This window comes from Trypanosoma brucei, assembly GCF_000002445.2.
Source record: "Trypanosoma brucei brucei TREU927 chromosome 11 chr11_scaffold01 genomic scaffold, whole genome shotgun sequence".
NCBI classification, from domain to species: domain Eukaryota; phylum Euglenozoa; class Kinetoplastea; order Trypanosomatida; family Trypanosomatidae; genus Trypanosoma; species Trypanosoma brucei.
Window position 1 is genome coordinate 3864726 of NT_165288.1, and position 18850 is coordinate 3883575.

Below are 18850 nucleotides of genomic sequence, written 5' to 3' on the forward strand. Positions count from 1 at the left end.
CGTACAGATTAAATACAAACTGATCTTCAAGTTGAAACAAAAACGAAAACGATGAGTTACATGTATCGAAACGTAAGTAGTTCGGAGGTGTTGCGAACTACTTCGCAGAATATCTCATCCTTAGATTGGTTGCTCAGTAAGGTAGAATGGCTCGTGGGGGAGTTTGCCGCCACTTGTGCTTCCTTCCACACCATCTGTGAAGGCGCCAATCCAAAATAGCAGTGTCTCACCCAAACTGTCGTATAGCCCCCTTCGGAGTTCTTCCTGTGCTTCTTCATCTGCAACATACGGGGGAACCACAACTTTTACAACGGGTTCAACACTTTCCAACTGAAGAAACGGTCGCTCTTCACCATATAGCGACTCTACGCTTGAACTGCTGAGCACAATACCAGAGAGGTCCGCTACGCGATGGTACAAAAGCTCAACATCCATCTTTTCTGTATTGAATGGCTCTAGTGGCCCATACATTTTCTCTATAGTGGGGCCGATTTCGTCTGCCCAGAACCGCTCTGGCACGTGACCAGACGATTGCAAGAGCCCTAAAAAGAGGTCCTGGGAGATCTGCCTCACCTCGTCTATGACTTGCGAAGTAGAGCGTAACTTATTGCGGAACACGCGGACCGCTGCCCGCGCAACCATTTCAATTTCACAGTAGTGTCCCACAACGGGTTTTGCACCCGCCGGTATGGCATGATATACAAAAGGCAAAAACCGCATATTCAGTCCATTCGCATGAAAAATTGACGATAGCGAGGGCTGCATCAGTAGACCTTTGGGTCCACGAAAGCCTGCACCACACTTAACGGCATCACAGAAAATATCACGAGTCGAGTCTCCTTGCTCGGACAGTCGCCTGGCGTAGCAATGGGAGCATATATGGCAACACTTTTCATTGCTCCGACACACGACAAACCGCAGCTCATTTGTTAGGGTATTACCACATAAAGTACACTCTACGGCATCCTGGCGTGGTATGTCGATGGGTTCATGTAAACCTACCATCGCTGCCACCGTTGGTATTAACTTCGCTCGTATGTATTCCGTGGCCTCAACGATGGTGGCGTTATCCTCCGGGGTTGCAGTGGATTCCACGAAGGCATCCGGGTTCAGTGGAGCACTCCACCTAAGAAGGAACTCTGGTCGAAAACGTAAAGTCGTCAAGGTATCATCCCACAGATTACATTTGGTGGGGTCCTTCATGTTTTCTTCATTACCGAGAAGCGCAAGCTCTGGAAGCAGGCGACCGGAACCTATGATATAGAGTCGCTTATCATATCCTTTAATCAGAGCGACATCAGCGGACATTGCCACATCAACACTTTTTCCCTCAGCCCCTTTGAGGACATGTCCCTTCAATGATATTGCAGCGCCGAGTTCACCAAGTCGCCTCTGGACAAAGTTAGGTGTTTCCAAGTTTCCGCGCTCGAGTTCCTGTATCGGTAAGTACACAACGTTCTGCAATTCAATCGGCGCAATAGCGAAAACACAAACCCGGACGCCACAAAATGTAACGAGCGCCGTCGGAAGGGTGTGAAACAGTTGCTTTGGTGCCTCTAACGATAACACTTGCTGCGCAAGAAAAAACTGTGTGGCAACCTGCCACGCTTGTTCACTGCCTTTGTTCTCTTCGTCGTCGCAGTCATCCAGCATAACTCGAACGAGGAGGCCATTACGTGCGAAGTAGTTTCGTTCCCCGGTGACTCCCCTTCCTGATCGTAACTCTGCTGGAAGTACTAACTCTGCTACAACGCCCAGTGCCGCCTCCTCAGCAGCTGCTTTGAACTCCTCCATAAAGCAACGAAGCTGATCTCTGGCCGAAGTGCTCGCCTCTCGCTCTGCAAAAAGGTTCTGCTCCACCAACTGTTGGTACTGTGTGTTCCAATCGCGCGTATGCGCCGCGGGATTCGAAGTCATCGCTCGCCAAGATTTACCCAAAACACGAATGAACTGATGTACATCATCCAGTGAAGGAAGCTCCTTTGTGCTCACTTCAGGTGGAATGGAATAACTGCCAAGTACGGCAACCTCCTCAGTGCGGGGACTGCTTGGTATATCTTGGTCCTGCTGGTCGTATACCCTGCGCCACTGACCAACTTCACCATCTGAGGAAGGCGGCGATGAGAACAGTAACCACAACAGCGAATCATCTACTGAGCGCGAAGCCACCCACCAATTCCCAAATGGATCCCTGTACCGGCGAGTTTCACGTATAACTGTACCCTCTTCAACTTCACCAACCACTTCACCCAGTGGACCACAATACAGAGGAGCTGAAGCACCAAAAAGTTTCCAGTAAATAAGTGATTTCTTGAAACGTATGCTGCCACGACGGGCCGCGCTTCTCGCAGCCGGTGCAGTTGCAACAGACTGACGACGTTGGATACCATCCGCTTGGGACCCCTGTACTATTGGTGGTAGTCGCACCATTCCAGATCGTTGAGGTCGGAATATGTATAATATGTGCAAAAGTCCTTTGCCCCGCGATTGGCGCTATGAAGAAGTTGAGAGAAAATTAAATTACCAATTTTTTCATAAACCAAGAAATGAAGACTCGTCGGCGCAAGTACTAACAGCAGTTGATAACTCAACTACGACAAGTAAAGAATCAGTTCATGATGAAAACAGAACAGCATTGTCGAGGAGGTAAACAAAAGTGACAGCTCCCACCATAACACATGGCGGAGGGATTGATTAAAATACCGAACTTTTGGGGGCATCCAATCGCGGCTTTCAGATGATACATATCCAAAAGAAGAAATTTCATGAGCGAAGTGGGACCAGACATCATTGCGGTGTCACTGTCGCACACACGAAAACAACAGCAGCAACATTTTGATTCATCAAAGAGCCATAATCAAAAACTAATAATAACAACACGGTAGTTCACGCCATGCAGCCACATACACACACACACACACACACACACACACACACACACAACGGTACCACCACTGGTGCGAACAGAACACAAGGCCTTGCGCTTGCGAGAAACTCACCAAATTAATGGAAAGGTGAAAAAAAATATACAGAGCACGCTACACAAAGAGTATCAAGTACTCTACACCACAATTGCAGGATAAGCACCGGTCCGATCATCACGACGTGCACCCTGTTCCCGTCGCTCATTTCCATATCTGGCTCGAAAAAGGAAGAAAAATGCAACGAAATAAAACAAGGTATGCATGTTGACCAAATGGAAAGGGTCATACACAAGATATTCAAAGGAAGAAAGAAAGGATGAAAGATCGCTGTCGTGTATGGCCTCAACGCACATAATAAAAAAACGCTTTGCGTAATTGAGGTAAGAATAGCAGCACAAAGTTGAGGAGAGTAACTGAACACAGCGTACTTGTGTGTGTGTGTGTGTGTGTGATACAAAATCACTTACACATAGAGACGGGTATTACATAACACCACACGTTTGCGCCATACCTGCGGGTTTGGAAAGTTGGTTGAGAAATTCCTCCTCCGACACTTTTCCCGTCAGAAGCTCCTTGTAGTATTCATCACGTACTGCCCCTGTCGTGTGGAGGCCATCGCCAAGCACCTTCTGCACATCCACACCGTACTCCAGAAGTAACTGTAAACGCAGTTGCTGCTTCGTCATTCGAACAGACGGGGACGGTTCCACACCGCCAGTTTTTTTGTGTTTCCGTGCCAATGCAAGCGCCTCTTCTTGAGATTTCAGCATTTTGGTGGTGAACTGCCACAAGAAACAGTACATTGCTACGGCGTCCTGCTCACGTGACGTAAAGGAGGTTGTGTTGTTTGACGGCTGCTCGCCGGACGTCGCGGTTGTATTCGATTCCGAGGAATTTGTGGAATTTCCACCATGCTGCCTTTTTTCCGGTGCACCAGCTGTACTTCCCTTTCTGATGTTAGTTTTTCGGGTTGCTCCCTTCCACAGACGATCCTTCAGCACCCCGAATGCCATCTGCATAAAGACGTGGTGAGACAACTTCACTGGAATAGGTTCTCCAACACATAAGAAATTTGGGCATTGCCCTGGTATAGATTCTGGGTCCCGTTTGTACCACAGCAGAACATAATCACAGTGGAGTTTTTGTTGCAACTCTTGTTGTGAGCGGAGAAATGGCGACACACCAGTTACAGCACCCTTTGGTGCCTTTACACTAGGTGAAATTGAGGATTTAGTACTCATCCCTCCAGCGCCTCCTTTACATACACTTCTCTTTTTCTGCACTTATCGGCCTACTACGCGAATGGTAACTGTGCAACAGCTACTATTAACAACCACCTGTTTAGGCGGTTACATGTGTATACGTGCACGTATAAGTAAGTGAAATTAAATGAAGGATAAGTTCTGACCAATTTAGAAAGAAAAATCTTTTTTGCGATAGCAATCATGGGAGGCAAATACATTAGCAGCTCTACGTATGCGGAGATACGAAACTCGCACAACCGTCACCGTGAATAATCGATATGATGTAAATGGGTTCTTAACAGTCGAAAGTGTGCGTGTGTGTGAGAAATAATAGTACCAGAAGAAGGAAGCGTTGGTTATGTTTCTCAGGAAATGATTTCGTAACAGCTCTTGTGCATATATATATATATATATATATTCCACGGAATGAAATAACTGCCCTTGCCGCGGTCACCTCACCACTCTGCACCTACCGCCACTTCCATGAATATATTATAAACAAATTCGCGCTTCACACACTTATATTACGGTGCCTCATTAACGAGCACAGTGGGTTAGCACCCGTGTGCAGGTTGGGGAAGAGGACGAGGTCCAAACCATCTCTCCTCATAACAAAACTGATCATGTCTTTCTTTTTATTCTTACTTTTCCACTTTTCTTTCCTATCTTCCTTCCTCGATCCAATATGGGAGAGATAGCAGAATAAAAAAAAGTCTGTCACGCAGTCACAACGACAATACAGCACAACCAACCAAACCCGACAAAAAATGTAAATAAATAAAGGAACGCTATCCATACGGGTACCTGATATGCTGAAGGAAAAGGTAATCCACAAGTAACAGCACACACACAAAAAAAAACGATAAAAAAAAGAGAACATTGCAGCATAGATAAGTAAAAAAAGGGGGGAGAAACATTCAGTGTTGAAAGATCCTAATCAACACGTGGTTACCACAACCTATTGCAACTCTGATGCAACATCGCACCTCCCCTCTCGCTAAAATAGAAAATATACCGTAAATTATCGTAATGAAGAATATTTCCGCCAGGCACATCGCCTTCATCCAAACTCGACAATTTGTGCATCCCTTTACTTTGTCGTTGCACGCATTCAACAAATTTTCTCATTTTAGACGAGTGGAAGGACAGAGGAGGGAGGCGACATTAGTTGATGGTGCCTTTCCATCCAAAACTATACTCACCCCCTTTCCTACCAGTTCTATATCACAAAATGTTGCATTATTAATTGAGCCCCTTTCACCTTATTGTACATATTGCAACTGTTTACACAGCAGCATGGTCCGAACACTAAGTATAATAAAAAGCGTTACCTACTGCATTCCCCTTATTATTATTATTTTTCTCTTTTACTTTTGCTGATATTCTGCTAACTTGTCTTTGCCGTCCGCATCTACAAATTTTTATTTTGATAATCTGCGTTGCACCAACACACCGAGTCTCACATATGCGATGCCGAATGGAGAGAGTAATTCATGGATGCCACAAAGATCTGAAAATCGCCAAACGCCTCAATCTTTAGGTCACCATAAGGGACGAGAAAACATTCACCCAAACGCACTCTTTCCCCGTTTACAATGCCACATCCTTCCACGCAAAATCCCAACCCAACCGTTGGAAGTTTTATGTGTGTTTGTCCCTGCCTTTCCACACGATGTTCAATGCGGTAAAGAGAAAAGTCTTGAAACTCTCTGGGTGGGGAATAATGTTGCAATTCCCATTCTGATCCCTCGGGGGCTCGATAGCGCTCGAATTTTGCACGCTCAAGACCATCAGTGCCGTAACGCAACATCCTCAACAGGGTGGGCACATCTTTCCATTTTGGAGTGAGCCCCGCCCGCACAACATTATCGCTGCATGCCATTATTTCAACACTATCTCCAAACAGATAGGCATGAGGCTCACTGTCAGCCAAAAAAAGACCCTCACCTGGTGCTAATTGCACATAGTTGAGGAAGTACACCATCCAACAACCCATATCGTCGGGATATTGATAAAGGACACGTAAGAAAACACTATCTTCTTTAGTCATTTCTCCACCCCTACTTCGCAGCTCCTCCGCATGTTCTTGTAGTGCCTCTGCATGCTTCTTTGCATCGGTATTGTAAACAATATCCATCATATGTTTGATCGCTTCACTATCTTCGACCTCTCCGGGTAGCACATCGGCAGCGGGCCCCAAAAGAGTTTTCAACGGGGACGCGGATTCCAAGAACTCGAGAATGTCTTTTAACGGGCGAAAGCAACACAGTGCTTCGAAAGGCGTCAGTGCCACCACTAACTCTGGTTTATGGTTGGGGTCTTTGTATTTCTCGGGATTCTCCCTGTGGAGTTTCTCCGCCAATTGTTTGTTTGGGTGTGCTTGAATAGACAAAGCCGTTTGCACTGACAGTAACTTGAGTAGGAATGGCACAGTATCACGGAAACGTGGATCTGCTTGCTGTTTGGGATGGACAAATCGTGACATGTTGTTGTCATTCTTTAGAAAGTCATCCAAATTTTGTCCAGAAAACGTTTTCGATGGGCAATTTGGGTGCGTTCCAACCCAAAGTTCCGCATACTTACCCTCCTTATTTCCCTCACCTTTCATTTTAGCGACATAACTCTCCGCGGCTTCCTTTCCCCACGCATAGTGTTGGACGCCACAATCCAATTTAATTAACTTCGACATGTCGGATTCCTTTAAACTACCTAGTCTTAAATGGGGAAGGAAGAAAGGGAAGTAATAAATGATTAAATGAATGAATTAAAGCAAGAAAAAAGGCAGATATTTCAATGATCGTACACCTTCTTCCGTTTCTGTTACGGAAAAGAATTGAATATTTTAGAAAGCCAATAACAGATATGATGGTGGCGACCTCTATCAAGGGAGTCCCGCTTAAAAGAAAACAAAAGTACAAACGACTATATATATTAGATGACACATGCACAAAAAAAAAAAAGAGATGGAAGACAAGGTAAGGCAACCGCAGTTCAGGCCATTTAAAAAATAAAAAATAAATTCGAGACTGTAGGACCTGTGAGAATAAAAATAAAAAAAACATGGTAACACGACAGTGGAAACTGCCAAGGAGGGGAAGTTTAGCAAAAAAAAATTAACTGGTTAAGACAGATGAATACAACAAAACGCTTGCGCAAATAAAAAAGAGTGCAAATAATTGGGTAATTACAATATATATATATATATATATATATATATTCAAAAAAATAACAAGAAGAGAATCACAACTAAAAACAAACACAGAGGATGAATGGAAGGGAGGGGCACGAAAAACGATATCTCACTTGTGGTGTTTCCACGTCGCACAGTACAGTGCAAGCTCCAAGACGGATGGGTTAGACGCCGAAAGGGCTTTGCCATTATTAACCATGCGTTGTAATTCTTTCCACTTCTTCCACTTTGTCTCAGCCTCCGCAACGTTGGGAAGTGACGAGGAGAAATGCAGTGCCCCGGGATGAACAGTTACCATACGGGGGGAGACATTTATCATGCGCAATTGAGAGAACTTCTTCACGCGACTCGCAGCAACATAAATGATATGGTTACAGGGAAAGAACCCCTTGCAGTCTAGCAGTATAGAATGATCCAGAGTGAGTCCTTGCGTCTTGTGTACAGTAAATGCATAGGCAGGTACGAGGGGCATTGTGACGACACGTGCAGTACAAAACACTCGGTCTTGCAGATCCGGTAGCGGAAGGGATAACCAAGGTATAGCCACATCCTTTCCGTCAGCGTCCATCCGCACAATGGGAACAATAACGTCGTCATAGTTGACAACGTCAAGCGCCTGTTCCTTCCCATTGCCGCCGTATGAATTTTCTGATGACCCGGCCGAACTGTCACTACTAACCACTGGTCTCCGTGAAAGAGAGGCGTACACTTTCCGCGAAAGTTGGGTTCTGATACCTTTGGGAAATAAATGCCGAGATTTATTTACAGGTTGAAAGCCGATGACGGTACCGGTAGAGCCGTTAACGTACTCATTGCTTAAGTTTCGCAGTAGTATTACCCTACAACCGACCTTTAGTCTCTTGCTTTGGAGTACATTATCACTCTCTATCACCTTCGAGTATGCCTGCTTCAGGGAGGCGCGCAGAAAAGTACTGAGGGAGTTCTTATGTTTCACTTCAAACAGCACCCTACCAAAAAACCTTCGAGCGGATTTACTTTCGGGCGTGGTACCGTAATAACTACGCTCCCATTCTGCTTTCATTTTAGCCACTGGATAGAGACAATCGTACTGCTTACTCACACAAAAGTGTACGTAGACTTTCAGATAGGGTTGTCTTGAACTATAAGGAGGTGCTACTACAGAAGTGGCTATACCGGAGATGCCACACCGCGTGCATATCTGTCCCACAAACTTCTTCACTTCCCGTTGCCATCTTCGGGAGGACCTCATCTTCTCTAGGAAGTGCAACACCACCACATCATTACAACCGTCGACGTTGTTTGCTCCTCGACTGTTCGGCGATGCATGACCTTTGGGGCCGGAAAGACCGGCTGACTCAACTATACTCCGAAATAGATGTTCCTCCCCGTCAAGTTCAAGCATTTTACTTTCATTAAACGCCGCCACAGATCGGCGGGTGGGATAGAGTTGGATGGCGTTAGGATCTTCCGGATTAACCAACGCAGACCGCATCATGCGACGAGTGAGAACACCTTGACGGAGCTTGTTGAGGTCATTCAGAAATGCGGTGTCACCATGCCGCTTAACTTCGCAAAGTTGAAGGTGAAGCAAACAGGTTAAGAAGAGAGGGCTCTCGAAGATTAGACCACTGCTTGTCCGCTGACGCTCACCTACACAAATATTTTTCACCGCCGACATAATATGTCCCTGGTCTGTGACAGCAGCTGTAGAGCTTACGTCGCTTCTATTTTGTCCTGCTGTATTCTCGGTGGTTTCGTCCCCTCGGTAACCAATTTTGTTGCCTGCATCACCACCGCCATCTTGAGAAGTACAATTCTCAGTGCTATGCATTAGTTGCATGAAGTCTCCGCATAATATAACTTGAATGCCACCAAATGGAAGGTGAGGTATCCTTCCAGGTGCCCCGCGGGCGGCAATATCCAGCCCCTCCAAATGTCTAGCGTGTAAAAGCGATACTTCATCCACAACAATAACGTCCACTTTGGCAAGAAGACTCTTGCTGTAGCGAAGGATCGAGACGGCACATGATTCGTTTGTCTCACTGTTACCAACGGAGGTAACTCGTACTCCAAATGTGCTGTGAAAAGTGCTTCCCCCAATGTTGAGTGCAGCTATTCCGGTAGATGCCGTTACGACAACGTCAAGGTCCTTCGCCCTTAACGCTGTCACAATACTCTGGATCATATATGACTTACCGACACCAGCACCACCACCAATGAAAAGCGGAGCTCCATCAAGGACAAGTGTGAGAGCCCTCCGCTTCTCCTCATTGAGACCGAGTGACGAAAAAGCTGACTCATCACCGCTTGATTTTTCCTTTTCCTGAAGCCCCAGGTCGTTGTGGCCAGCGCTAGACGCCTGCCGACAGGTCTTCGTGTCTCTTTCCTTGATTTCGTTGACTTCTGCAGCCCCACAACAGGAAGTACTCTCCGGTGCAGGGGAAAGCTGCCCCCCTTTTTCACCTTCTGCAGCAACGGTCCAAGCAGAAACACCTTTCGCAAGGCGGGATTGCCGTCCTTCTCGCCCCGGTGCAAAAAGCAGTCTTCCATACGTTAGCAATAGAGTCCTGGTGGAGTTGAGGAGCATGACGTGGCTCGAGCATTAACCAAGCGACCAACGCGGACAGTGGAGGTTCACGACATTAGAGGTAACATGCAATGAAAGAAAAAAAAGAAAAGAGCAGTAAGTTGTGTGGTGGCCTAAGCCTGCGGCAGTGACGGTGTGCAGTCCCCCTTAACAACTACAGTACACACAAACAAACAGGAAATACATGCCGTTGGGGTCATATGCACTTACTCCCCTCGGGTAGTGAAGGTAAAACAGGTGTACGAACGAATAAATAAAATTTATAACTGACCAACATGTACCAAAACAATAAAAAGATTAAACAACAATTTAGAAAATCTAAAAGTCAGCATATTTCTTCATTATGATAACTGCATATAGGTGACAGATGTGGGGCGTGTGGGAATGGAGACAAACGTCTAAACAAGAAATATTGAGTTGAGCCTACAGCTTGTTTTCCGCCGTTTATTCTATAAATCTATCGCTGACGCAGATTGCACTGCAGTTCCGAAGTTCTATGCATCTGACCAGTTCTTCGTGTAGGCCCCGACTCGGCCCGTTGCTGCATGGGTGAACCCCGGATTCTGGGTTCCACCGGGTTCCGACTACACTGTGCTCTAAGTTTAGTGCGCAGGTCCAAGAGTTGGCGGTGTTCTTCGGGTGATAAATACACAGAATGACATCGGGCCTCTGGTAGTAGGTACTCCCCTGTATCACCACGAGAAACAATGACGCCGCGGAGTCTGAGAAGGGCAAAGAGCTCTGCTCCCGTTAAAATGTCCAGGACGGTTCTCTGCGGAGCCGTTTTGCGCGGCAAAACAGGGCGGACGGGGTCGCCACCGACTTGTGATGGGGTCCTTCCTCGAGGTCCTGAGTTTCCCCTAATCGTGTTTTTACACGAAACACTCTTTTCGGTAACGCGAGGAGAACCTGGAGAGTGCGGTGCGCGGGCGAAAATGGGGCGCATGAAGTTTGTGCCTTGTACTCGGTGTTGGCATGACCCACGCGAAACCAGAGGCCGAGAAACTTCAGTAACAACGGAACTGCTGCGGACTGTAGGGCGTTTATCTTCCCCAGCGCACAGATACTCTGTGTCTAACGCACACGAACCACAACCCTTGTCCACATACTGTTTGTATTGTTTCTCAGAACTTTCCCTGACTGGCCCTTGCGTTTTGTTACTAGGTGTTTCTGCTGTGGCAGTCCATGGCTCATGCAGCGGGCTGTTCTCTGCAGCACTGTTTGAGATATTTCGTTGCTCCACTGGTAGGTTGTTGACGGATCCCACAGTATCTGAAGGGTGATTACTGCTTGATACCTTTTTGCGCAGCTTCTCACGGAGACGGATCTCCATTGCCTGGAGGGGGTCAAAAGAGCCACCTACCAGATGAGTTAAGGGTTGAGACGACGACACGTGCACCTGCCTTTCCGCTTGTAAAACTCCCGCTTGTGGGGGACCCCCATTAATGTTATTATTTTTTGTGTACGGTGCTCCAAGTTGATACGTTGTTTTGATGCTCTCTTGCTCCTTTATGCCCGAGTCACACATTTCTACCTCCTCCACGAGTGCTGTGGTGCTCCCTTTCCTTCGTGAAGTGTTAAGTGTCTTTATGTTACCATCACCCGCTTCTTCACGGAGCACTGATAGTTTCTCTTCCTTCGTAAAGATGCGCTCCGCACTTGATGAAATCGAAGTCTGGCGTTTACGGGGGAGTTCCTCATCAGCTGCGTGTGAAACGATGCTATTCCTTTCATCCTGTTGATAAACTTCAGGTGATCTGCCGGGCACAAACCCAGCATCAAATTCTTCATCACGCTGAAGGCACTGGCTTATGTTCATTAAACGATCACGCATCTCGTTAATTTTGCAGTCGACATCGGCCAAAGATTCTGAGGGCATTCACAATGAGTCCACTAATATGTACAAAGAGGAAGGTAAACAAAATACAGTACCGGTATAAAAGTATATGGAAAGCCTATAGAGACAAGTGACAAAGCTAGTGTGAACGGTTTAACGTTACTTGGAACTGACAACAGCCGATTTGAGTACCCATGTCAGAGCGGTTCATGTTAAATACAGTGAAAATCGCGACACAACAACAAAAAAAAATTCTCAATACAACCTCATACAATGTCACCGTTTTCACCTAGCGCAGTGATACGCGGTTCCCGTCGTGCGCAACATACCCTCAAACCCACATCGGGAAAGAGTGGTGTACGAGTCCAAAATGCATATCACTTATGATGAATGATGCGTCTCACCGCCGTCTCCAAATCCCGCCATACCGGAAAGAATTTCTTATTGTGTTTACAAACATTGATTACTTCCAACTGGGAGGTTAGTTCGTTTTCCATAATGTCACGGGAAGTTTTCCTCCCTGCTACTCGCCTCCTCTCGCTAATGGCACGAAGAAGTCCTTGGTCACCGCTCACAACAATCAAAGGCATATGAACCATTGCGTACGCAATTTGCATAATGACACCGTCAGCTGCCTGCTGTTGACCACCACATGGTGTAAAGTGCAAACGCCCCTCGTCCGCGAGGTGCTTCCACACACTTTTCTTTCCTTGGCCCCAATTCAAGTTATTCACATCGCTATGTCTGGCATCAGCCTCGGACCCGCTGTTGCGTTGGCAAACGACATGTGCATCGGGCAACACTCCATGATAACGTGCGAAGCATGAGCTAAAGAAACTCCACACAAATAAGTGATCCAGTACATTGATGTTACTGCCTTCACTTCTCCGCGGTGGGACGCTTTTGAATTGATTGAAACCGTAGTTGTCTAGGTCAAGTAGCAAAACAACAGTTTTCCTACCCCCAACCCTGTCCCCTGTCGGCCTCAAATCCCTTTTAAACCGCCCCTGCAACTTTGAAAGACTCGATGACGCCTTCAACACTTCACAGTAGACACAGTGGCATTCATCACTGACCCACGAATCTCCGTTAATAAGTTTTTCATCATACATTCTTGTGGCACCGTCAGCAGGCCCCGCCACACAGGAGAAACCTTCGCTCCCTGGGCGATGTAACTGCACCACGAGAGCGTCGTCATTAGGCGTTAGGGCAGAAGAACTGCCACTATCTTGAATCGAAGAACAAGCACACTCAGAAACACCTCCCGGTGCGGAGGAGGAATTATCTGCCTCAGCATCGAAGTCTAACTCAGCGAACATATAACTTGAATATATGTATATATATATATATATATATATAGAGAGAGAGAGAGAGAGAGACCACACAAAAGAAACGTAAAACCTCCCTCTGCCGCCACTAGAGCTGGGATGCTGAAGAGAAGAAAAAAAAAGGCAGAAGGTGGTAAAATGGAAATCTGCAGTATTGGGAGCATCTTAACCGAGTAATTACGGAATGTGCATGAGAAAAAAGAAATGGAATGAGTTACAGATAAGTTTGTACGAGCGTGCGAGCACATTCATGTGTCTTCCTATGAATGCACACGAAAACAGTTGAAGGAAAGGCCCCGATAACAACTGCAATGACGTGTAGATGCATGCACAGTGCATGCAACCTTGTTGATTACTCTTTACGCAGCCTTTTATAGTCTCGCTCCTCATGGCCAACATCAACATGTGTGCCATTCACCATTTGTTGCGCCCCATGTAGTGCTGATCTCCTCTCACTACTCACAGAAAAGAGGGAAACGCGGCGACTGCCACGAAGGCCTCCCTCAACAACAAAGCCAGAAGAAAGGAAATCAGTCCAGGCATCAGTGACAATGTCGCTCACTGCTGCGGGCGACAGTCGCTGAAGTGAAAGGTAGTGCCGGTGCAACTCGCAAACAAAATCATCCGCAGGTGCGTGCTCAGCACCATGTACGCGTAGAGTACGACGGAGTGAATTCAAAACAGAAGTCATGGACCCTACCCAGCTCGTCAGCAGAGTTCCATCCGCATTTTTGTCCAGTTGACTCATCTCTTTGAAACCAAGGTCAACCATGGGGAGGAGCAGCTGCCTGACGTCTACTGCGCAGGATATTCCGTGACACAAAAGAAGCAGCCTCGACTCCACAACGGAGCTCCGAACAACAATTAACATCAACGGGATGCTCAAACAAAAACGCGTTCCACTTGCACATAAATCAGAACACGCACGTCGAATACCACGAAGAAATGCGCCAATGGCCGTGTGCTTCAACCACTCAGCAACCGTGTTCCCTGCAACGCATTTAAGTTTGTCCTTCACGCTCTCCTCGCACCGCTTCGACACCACGGCAGCCTTGTACACGTCTAGGCACCGCAGGACAGAAAGGCACACAAACTGCACAGCCTCCACAGCCGAATTGTAATCCACATCGGTCTCTCCACTACAGTAAGCAGACATCACCCATTTGAGCAACTCTGTGTGTCTCTGCAACAGAAACTCCCAAAGATCCGTATCCAGAAACAATGGGATGTCGCCCCTGTGACGTTCCCCTGTGTAAGCTTCAAACCATCTCAGTAACAATGAGAGGAGAAACTCAAGACGCTCCAGGTTAGCAGAAGGTGGCGACGACGGATTACACTCCACGATGGATTGCACAGCGGTTGCAAATGCGGTCACCGATCTAACGGCTTTACAACTAATGCAACGCACGAGTTCTTCGGGAAACTTAAGCGCTGTTGCATCAGTGCCACACGACCTCTCTTCCTCTTCAACCCCACATTCATATTCCTCCTCAACTCCTTTTTGTTGCAATTTGCTCTGCGATTGATGTTTAACGAACTTGTCATGAGCCAGAATGCACCACAGCCCCTTAAGAGTATCCCCCGCCCTCTTCAGTAACACTCGCTGCTTCGACTCGTTGACCTCAAACGACTTGTAATCTTCAAGTAATTCACCACTAACAAGTTCCAAACTAGGGACATCAAAGTCACGCTTGAAGCTACGCCTGATAAGTACCTCTGCAGCTTCTTCATGCCGTTCCAGAAGCAAAGTGTCAGTAAGCCACAAACGCTCCGCCTTACCCACAGAAGCATAGAAACCGAACAGATGGGCTGATTCGCAAGCAAGCCTCTGAAAACTATAAAGCTCTCGGAAGTACCGTTTTCGCAAAAGAATGGCACCCTCCCCCATATCATCCGCACTCTCCTCTGCTGCTATACGAACTTCTTCCAAGTCCGCGCCATTACCATCCATTCCGTCTCCTGCAACAGGCGAGACGGAGATAATTTCATCTTCGTGAGGGAATCGGGAGACAAGGAGTTTCAGACGCAGCGAGCAACTATCCACAGTACCCCAGAAAGCAACAACAAATTGCTCACGCTGCTGGGAAAGAAATGCGCCACACAGAACTTCCAATTCACAACATCCTGTGTGAAGGGTGGTACTTGAACCATTACTACTGTTTCCGCCATCAGTGCCGTTGTTGTTTGTGTGATCCATAAACTCACAAAGCCCTTCTTGCCATTTTCTCCAATGCAATGGTCGAAGGACAATCAGTTGTGATGCCTTCATGTAGACGTTATGGTAATGCCTAACCGCCTCGCACACCGCTGAAGTGGGTAGTGACGCCAAGGGTGGTAAAAGGAGGGGGTCACACCGCGCAGCCTCCAGAGTTCGGAGCGTATTATCCCACTCTTTGATGGAAAAACATACCGCGTCTCCAAGCAACGCCGAGCCCACACTGCAGAATTTGTTCACCTGTTGCTTTGAACGAACACTACGCAGAGCAGCCATTATTCGTACTTCAGTGCCCTGCTAAAACAGAAGGCCAGTATGTGTGCGAAGACCAGGGTGGTATCCTGCCGCCACTCGAGGAATATTACGTTCCAACGTCGCTGTTCGTGTGCCGGGAGGTAACGCACATGCTTCCGTAGTAATAATAGGTAGACAAATAGAAATGGCGACCGTGAAAAAAAAAAAATAATAACACACACACACACACACACAGACAGAGAGGGAGAGAGAGCATACAATTCGAGCAAGGGCAGTGGCGCCACCACTTCAAGATAGTAAAAATGGAAGACAAATTAGAGACTGCTCACGTAGGTTAACACCCACGGGCAGGTACAGCATTATTTTTTTAATCTACTACTTTTTTAAAAAGGTAGAGTTGTGAACTTGAGCTGCGCCAATATGAGAGCATGCGATGAGCACATACGCGCAACGCACGTCTCGTTATGCGCATTGTGGATTCACTGCTTCTGTACAGCAAAATCACACTTCAGTACGCCCTTCAAATTTTCCCATGCATTTTCGAGATATTGTTCAACTGTTCAGCTCTGCAGAACTACTCCCTTCAAATGAAACGTCCTCCTTCTTCTTTTATATAACAAAAGGTTTTCAAACCAATTGTGCAAGTCTATAAATATCAGCAGTGCCCGGTGGCCGATATATATATATATATATAACTGTGATGACAAAAACAAAGTGCCCGGGTTAGTGGGAGGTAATGGCCCACACACACATCTAGACTCATCACCATTACATCTTCCTTACACATGCCATTTTGGCAAAGAAATCGGATAACTTCATTTGACTTTTTGGAGGTGTTGGAATGCCCCCTTGAGCACGTAAGGGAGATTTGCCAGTTGGCGTTGTATTTCCCACTCCACTAATCCCACTTTTTATGGCATCCCCTTGTGGAAAGAGTTCGCAAACTGTGGGAACCGCAGAAGTGGAGTCATTGTTGTTTTCCATAATGTCTGTAGAGCTGGGATGGTCAGGGGAACCGGAAAATGGGCTCAGAAGTGCAGACGAGCCATGCTGTGATGACGGCGACACATCACCCTTTACCACCTTCGGCACGGTAGGTGGATTATTTCCCCTGAAACATGTGGAAGGTGTTTGTTCCTGTGATGTGGTGGCTGTTGTGGTAGTGGTGGTGGCACCACTGGGTGATGGGTGGTCTAACCGGTCGACGAGGTTCACCTTCACGACCCCAGCGGCAAATGCAAATGCAGCCATTTTCTCCACACCATCTCCACCACGGCGTGCAATATTCAACTCCGCCGCTGAACTATTACCCTCTGCGATGACATTTGTTCTTTCGACTGGCACCCCATTATGCAACATCGAATCTGCCATAACAGGTTCAGTGCGCATAACCTTCGTTGGTGGATTGTATTCATCGTCGTCATCCAAAAGCAAACTCATCTTCGGCCCTCTCAGCTTTCACACGTCCTTTTGTGTTTCCGTAAAAGTTTTCAGCCCTTGAACAAACGCAAATTCTTTAAAATATAAAAATACATGTACATAAAGTGGTAAAAAAATAACAATGAAAATAGAGGGGAACATGGAAATGTTACAATGAGCATTGAAACACAGTACAAGTAGTCACCAGAGTGTAGTGTATCGGAGGAGGTGCGATATATTCAAAAAAAATGTACACATATCTTTTTAAAAGGTACAATAAAGGTACAAATACGGGGGCACCGCCGAATGGGCACATAGTCCCGCAGTAGGAACCAAATCATGTCCTTCAAGGGAAGGGTTAGCTGCAGGGGTATAGCAAGAAAGAAAACGGGAAAAAATACAAGGCAACATAATGAAAACAACACAAACAAAATCAACCGCTCCTTTAAATAGAGATACAAAAATGCCTTTCCTTTCCCCCTTCCCTCACTACATATTTCCTCTCATTTCCTCCCTGAACCCCAACAAAACCTCGTTTGGTAGTTGCATGCGCTCCCTGTGACGAAATAAAATCAGTGACAATACAACATTATGATACATCACTTGACAGGTACAAAAAAATAATGGACAGACGAAGACGACTGTAACGGATCGGTTATCTCCAAATAAAAGTACAACGTATACGCATATATATATAATATTTTACTTAGCCACGCCGTATAACTGCGTACATAGATGGACGAGAGACAAATGTTCATGTGCCCACCTCTGTCTGCATATATTCACGCTTATGCAAAACTAAGAGCACACGTGACGATGTTTCCCTGAAAATACAAAAAAAAATCAAGAAAGACAGTCACTTCCTACCTAGAAATGCAGAGGTAAACTTTCGGTAGGAGAGTCAGCTGGCGTCAATTCAAGTGTTCTTTCAAACCCCTTAAATACCGGTGGAGTAGCAAAATGGACATCACCCGCGGAGCGGCGCGTCGCTGACCGCAGAGCGCTCGACCCATCTTCAGAAAACATGGTTGTTTTACCATCAGTTGCACAGCTTGGGCTCTGTAGCATCATATCCGAATAATCAGGTGTACCACTTTGTGGGGTCCGAGCTCTAAGATAAGTGGCGTAGAGACAATCCCTTTCGGCTGGGTCGATTGGCATCACTACTCGTGGAGATACTCCACCGCTTTGGGGACTGCAATACCGCGACTGCTGACGCTGTTGAGGTTTTCGTTGTTGCCCCGAAGTTGTGTTGCTAAATGCATTTAAACGCCCGCTTGCTGCTTTCTCTGACTTCTTGGATTTCAAGTTTGCTCCGGTATCTTTGTCATCTGGCTGAATGAGTTGCAGTCCCTTCGGAAGTCGGGGGTCGACGCGAACCTTCAGTTGACTGCGGGTGGTGTTGTTAAACTTCGCTACAGCCTGCATTACTAGTTTAGCGTAGCACCGGTTGAACTGCTCACCATTCTGCCGATTAAGCGCTAATTCAACCATATCCGGTGCTATGAAGAACCGCTTCTGCAGAATAAAATTGAGTTTGTTTCGGTGACCGAACAGTTCCCCCGGGGTACGCGGCAACTTGCGAAGCCCTTCGAATAAGTCATCTTTCTTCCACTGCATTCCCTTTTCTTTTTTCTTTCTACTGTGCGATACCTTTTTCCTGGGTCTTTTCTTCTTCTTTCCTTTTGTTTTCCTTTTCTTTTTGATTTTCTCCACAATCCTTCGCTTACTTTCTTATTTTCCCACACGAGAGCTTTAGTTTCCGCTCCCCCTGTCAGTTTAACCCTTCTGGATAAATTTATAAGTATCAGTTCTTTGTTTGCTTTTCCCAACGACTTTACAAGTTTCCTACACCACTAGTAAAGAAAA

General features: G+C 46.5%; 9 protein-coding genes across 9 annotated transcripts, besides 9 other annotated features; all 9 read right to left on the minus strand.

The window, feature by feature from the left end:
• Positions 1 to 120: 120 nt before the first annotated feature.
• On the minus strand, positions 121 to 2430 carry Tb11.01.6390 (hypothetical protein, conserved; the record flags this gene model as incomplete). Its single annotated transcript, XM_824441.1, has 1 exon — positions 121 to 2430. One exon carries the CDS (start codon positions 2428 to 2430, stop codon positions 121 to 123), a length of 2310 nt encoding a protein of 769 aa, XP_829534.1.
• Positions 2431 to 2900: 470 nt separating this feature from the next.
• Positions 2901 to 2942: a microsatellite.
• A 411-nt stretch (positions 2943 to 3353) lies between these two features.
• Positions 3354 to 3375: a microsatellite.
• Positions 3376 to 3406: 31 nt separating this feature from the next.
• Tb11.01.6400 (hypothetical protein, conserved) lies at positions 3407 to 4165 on the minus strand (the record flags this gene model as incomplete). Its single annotated transcript, XM_824442.1, has 1 exon — positions 3407 to 4165. One exon carries the CDS (start codon positions 4163 to 4165, stop codon positions 3407 to 3409), a length of 759 nt encoding a protein of 252 aa, XP_829535.1.
• A 399-nt stretch (positions 4166 to 4564) lies between these two features.
• Positions 4565 to 4586: a microsatellite.
• A 1041-nt stretch (positions 4587 to 5627) lies between these two features.
• Positions 5628 to 6857, minus strand: Tb11.01.6410 (phosphomannose isomerase, putative; the record flags this gene model as incomplete). Its single annotated transcript, XM_824443.1, has 1 exon — positions 5628 to 6857. One exon carries the CDS (start codon positions 6855 to 6857, stop codon positions 5628 to 5630), a length of 1230 nt encoding a protein of 409 aa, XP_829536.1.
• Positions 6858 to 7166: 309 nt separating this feature from the next.
• Positions 7167 to 7189: a sequence feature (AT_rich).
• Positions 7190 to 7357: 168 nt separating this feature from the next.
• Positions 7358 to 7385: a microsatellite.
• Positions 7386 to 7467: 82 nt separating this feature from the next.
• Tb11.01.6420 (DNA repair/recombination helicase protein PIF1) lies at positions 7468 to 9927 on the minus strand (the record flags this gene model as incomplete). Its single annotated transcript, XM_824444.1, has 1 exon — positions 7468 to 9927. One exon carries the CDS (start codon positions 9925 to 9927, stop codon positions 7468 to 7470), a length of 2460 nt encoding a protein of 819 aa, XP_829537.1.
• A 457-nt stretch (positions 9928 to 10384) lies between these two features.
• On the minus strand, positions 10385 to 11806 carry Tb11.01.6430 (hypothetical protein, conserved; the record flags this gene model as incomplete). Its single annotated transcript, XM_824445.1, has 1 exon — positions 10385 to 11806. The coding sequence occupies one exon, from the start codon at positions 11804 to 11806 to the stop codon at positions 10385 to 10387; it is 1422 nt and encodes a 473-aa protein (XP_829538.1).
• Positions 11807 to 12141: 335 nt separating this feature from the next.
• On the minus strand, positions 12142 to 13083 carry Tb11.01.6440 (hypothetical protein, conserved; the record flags this gene model as incomplete). Its single annotated transcript, XM_824446.1, has 1 exon — positions 12142 to 13083. One exon carries the CDS (start codon positions 13081 to 13083, stop codon positions 12142 to 12144), a length of 942 nt encoding a protein of 313 aa, XP_829539.1.
• Positions 13084 to 13092: 9 nt separating this feature from the next.
• Positions 13093 to 13123: a microsatellite.
• Positions 13123 to 13143: a microsatellite.
• A 301-nt stretch (positions 13144 to 13444) lies between these two features.
• Positions 13445 to 15583, minus strand: Tb11.01.6450 (hypothetical protein, conserved; the record flags this gene model as incomplete). Its single annotated transcript, XM_824447.1, has 1 exon — positions 13445 to 15583. One exon carries the CDS (start codon positions 15581 to 15583, stop codon positions 13445 to 13447), a length of 2139 nt encoding a protein of 712 aa, XP_829540.1.
• Positions 15584 to 15775: 192 nt separating this feature from the next.
• Positions 15776 to 15800: a microsatellite.
• A 530-nt stretch (positions 15801 to 16330) lies between these two features.
• Positions 16331 to 17002, minus strand: Tb11.01.6460 (hypothetical protein, conserved; the record flags this gene model as incomplete). Its single annotated transcript, XM_824448.1, has 1 exon — positions 16331 to 17002. The coding sequence occupies one exon, from the start codon at positions 17000 to 17002 to the stop codon at positions 16331 to 16333; it is 672 nt and encodes a 223-aa protein (XP_829541.1).
• Positions 17003 to 17848: 846 nt separating this feature from the next.
• Tb11.01.6470 (hypothetical protein, conserved) lies at positions 17849 to 18601 on the minus strand (the record flags this gene model as incomplete). Its single annotated transcript, XM_824449.1, has 1 exon — positions 17849 to 18601. One exon carries the CDS (start codon positions 18599 to 18601, stop codon positions 17849 to 17851), a length of 753 nt encoding a protein of 250 aa, XP_829542.1.
• Positions 18602 to 18646: 45 nt separating this feature from the next.
• Positions 18647 to 18684: a microsatellite.
• The last annotated feature ends 166 nt before the right edge of the window (positions 18685 to 18850 follow it).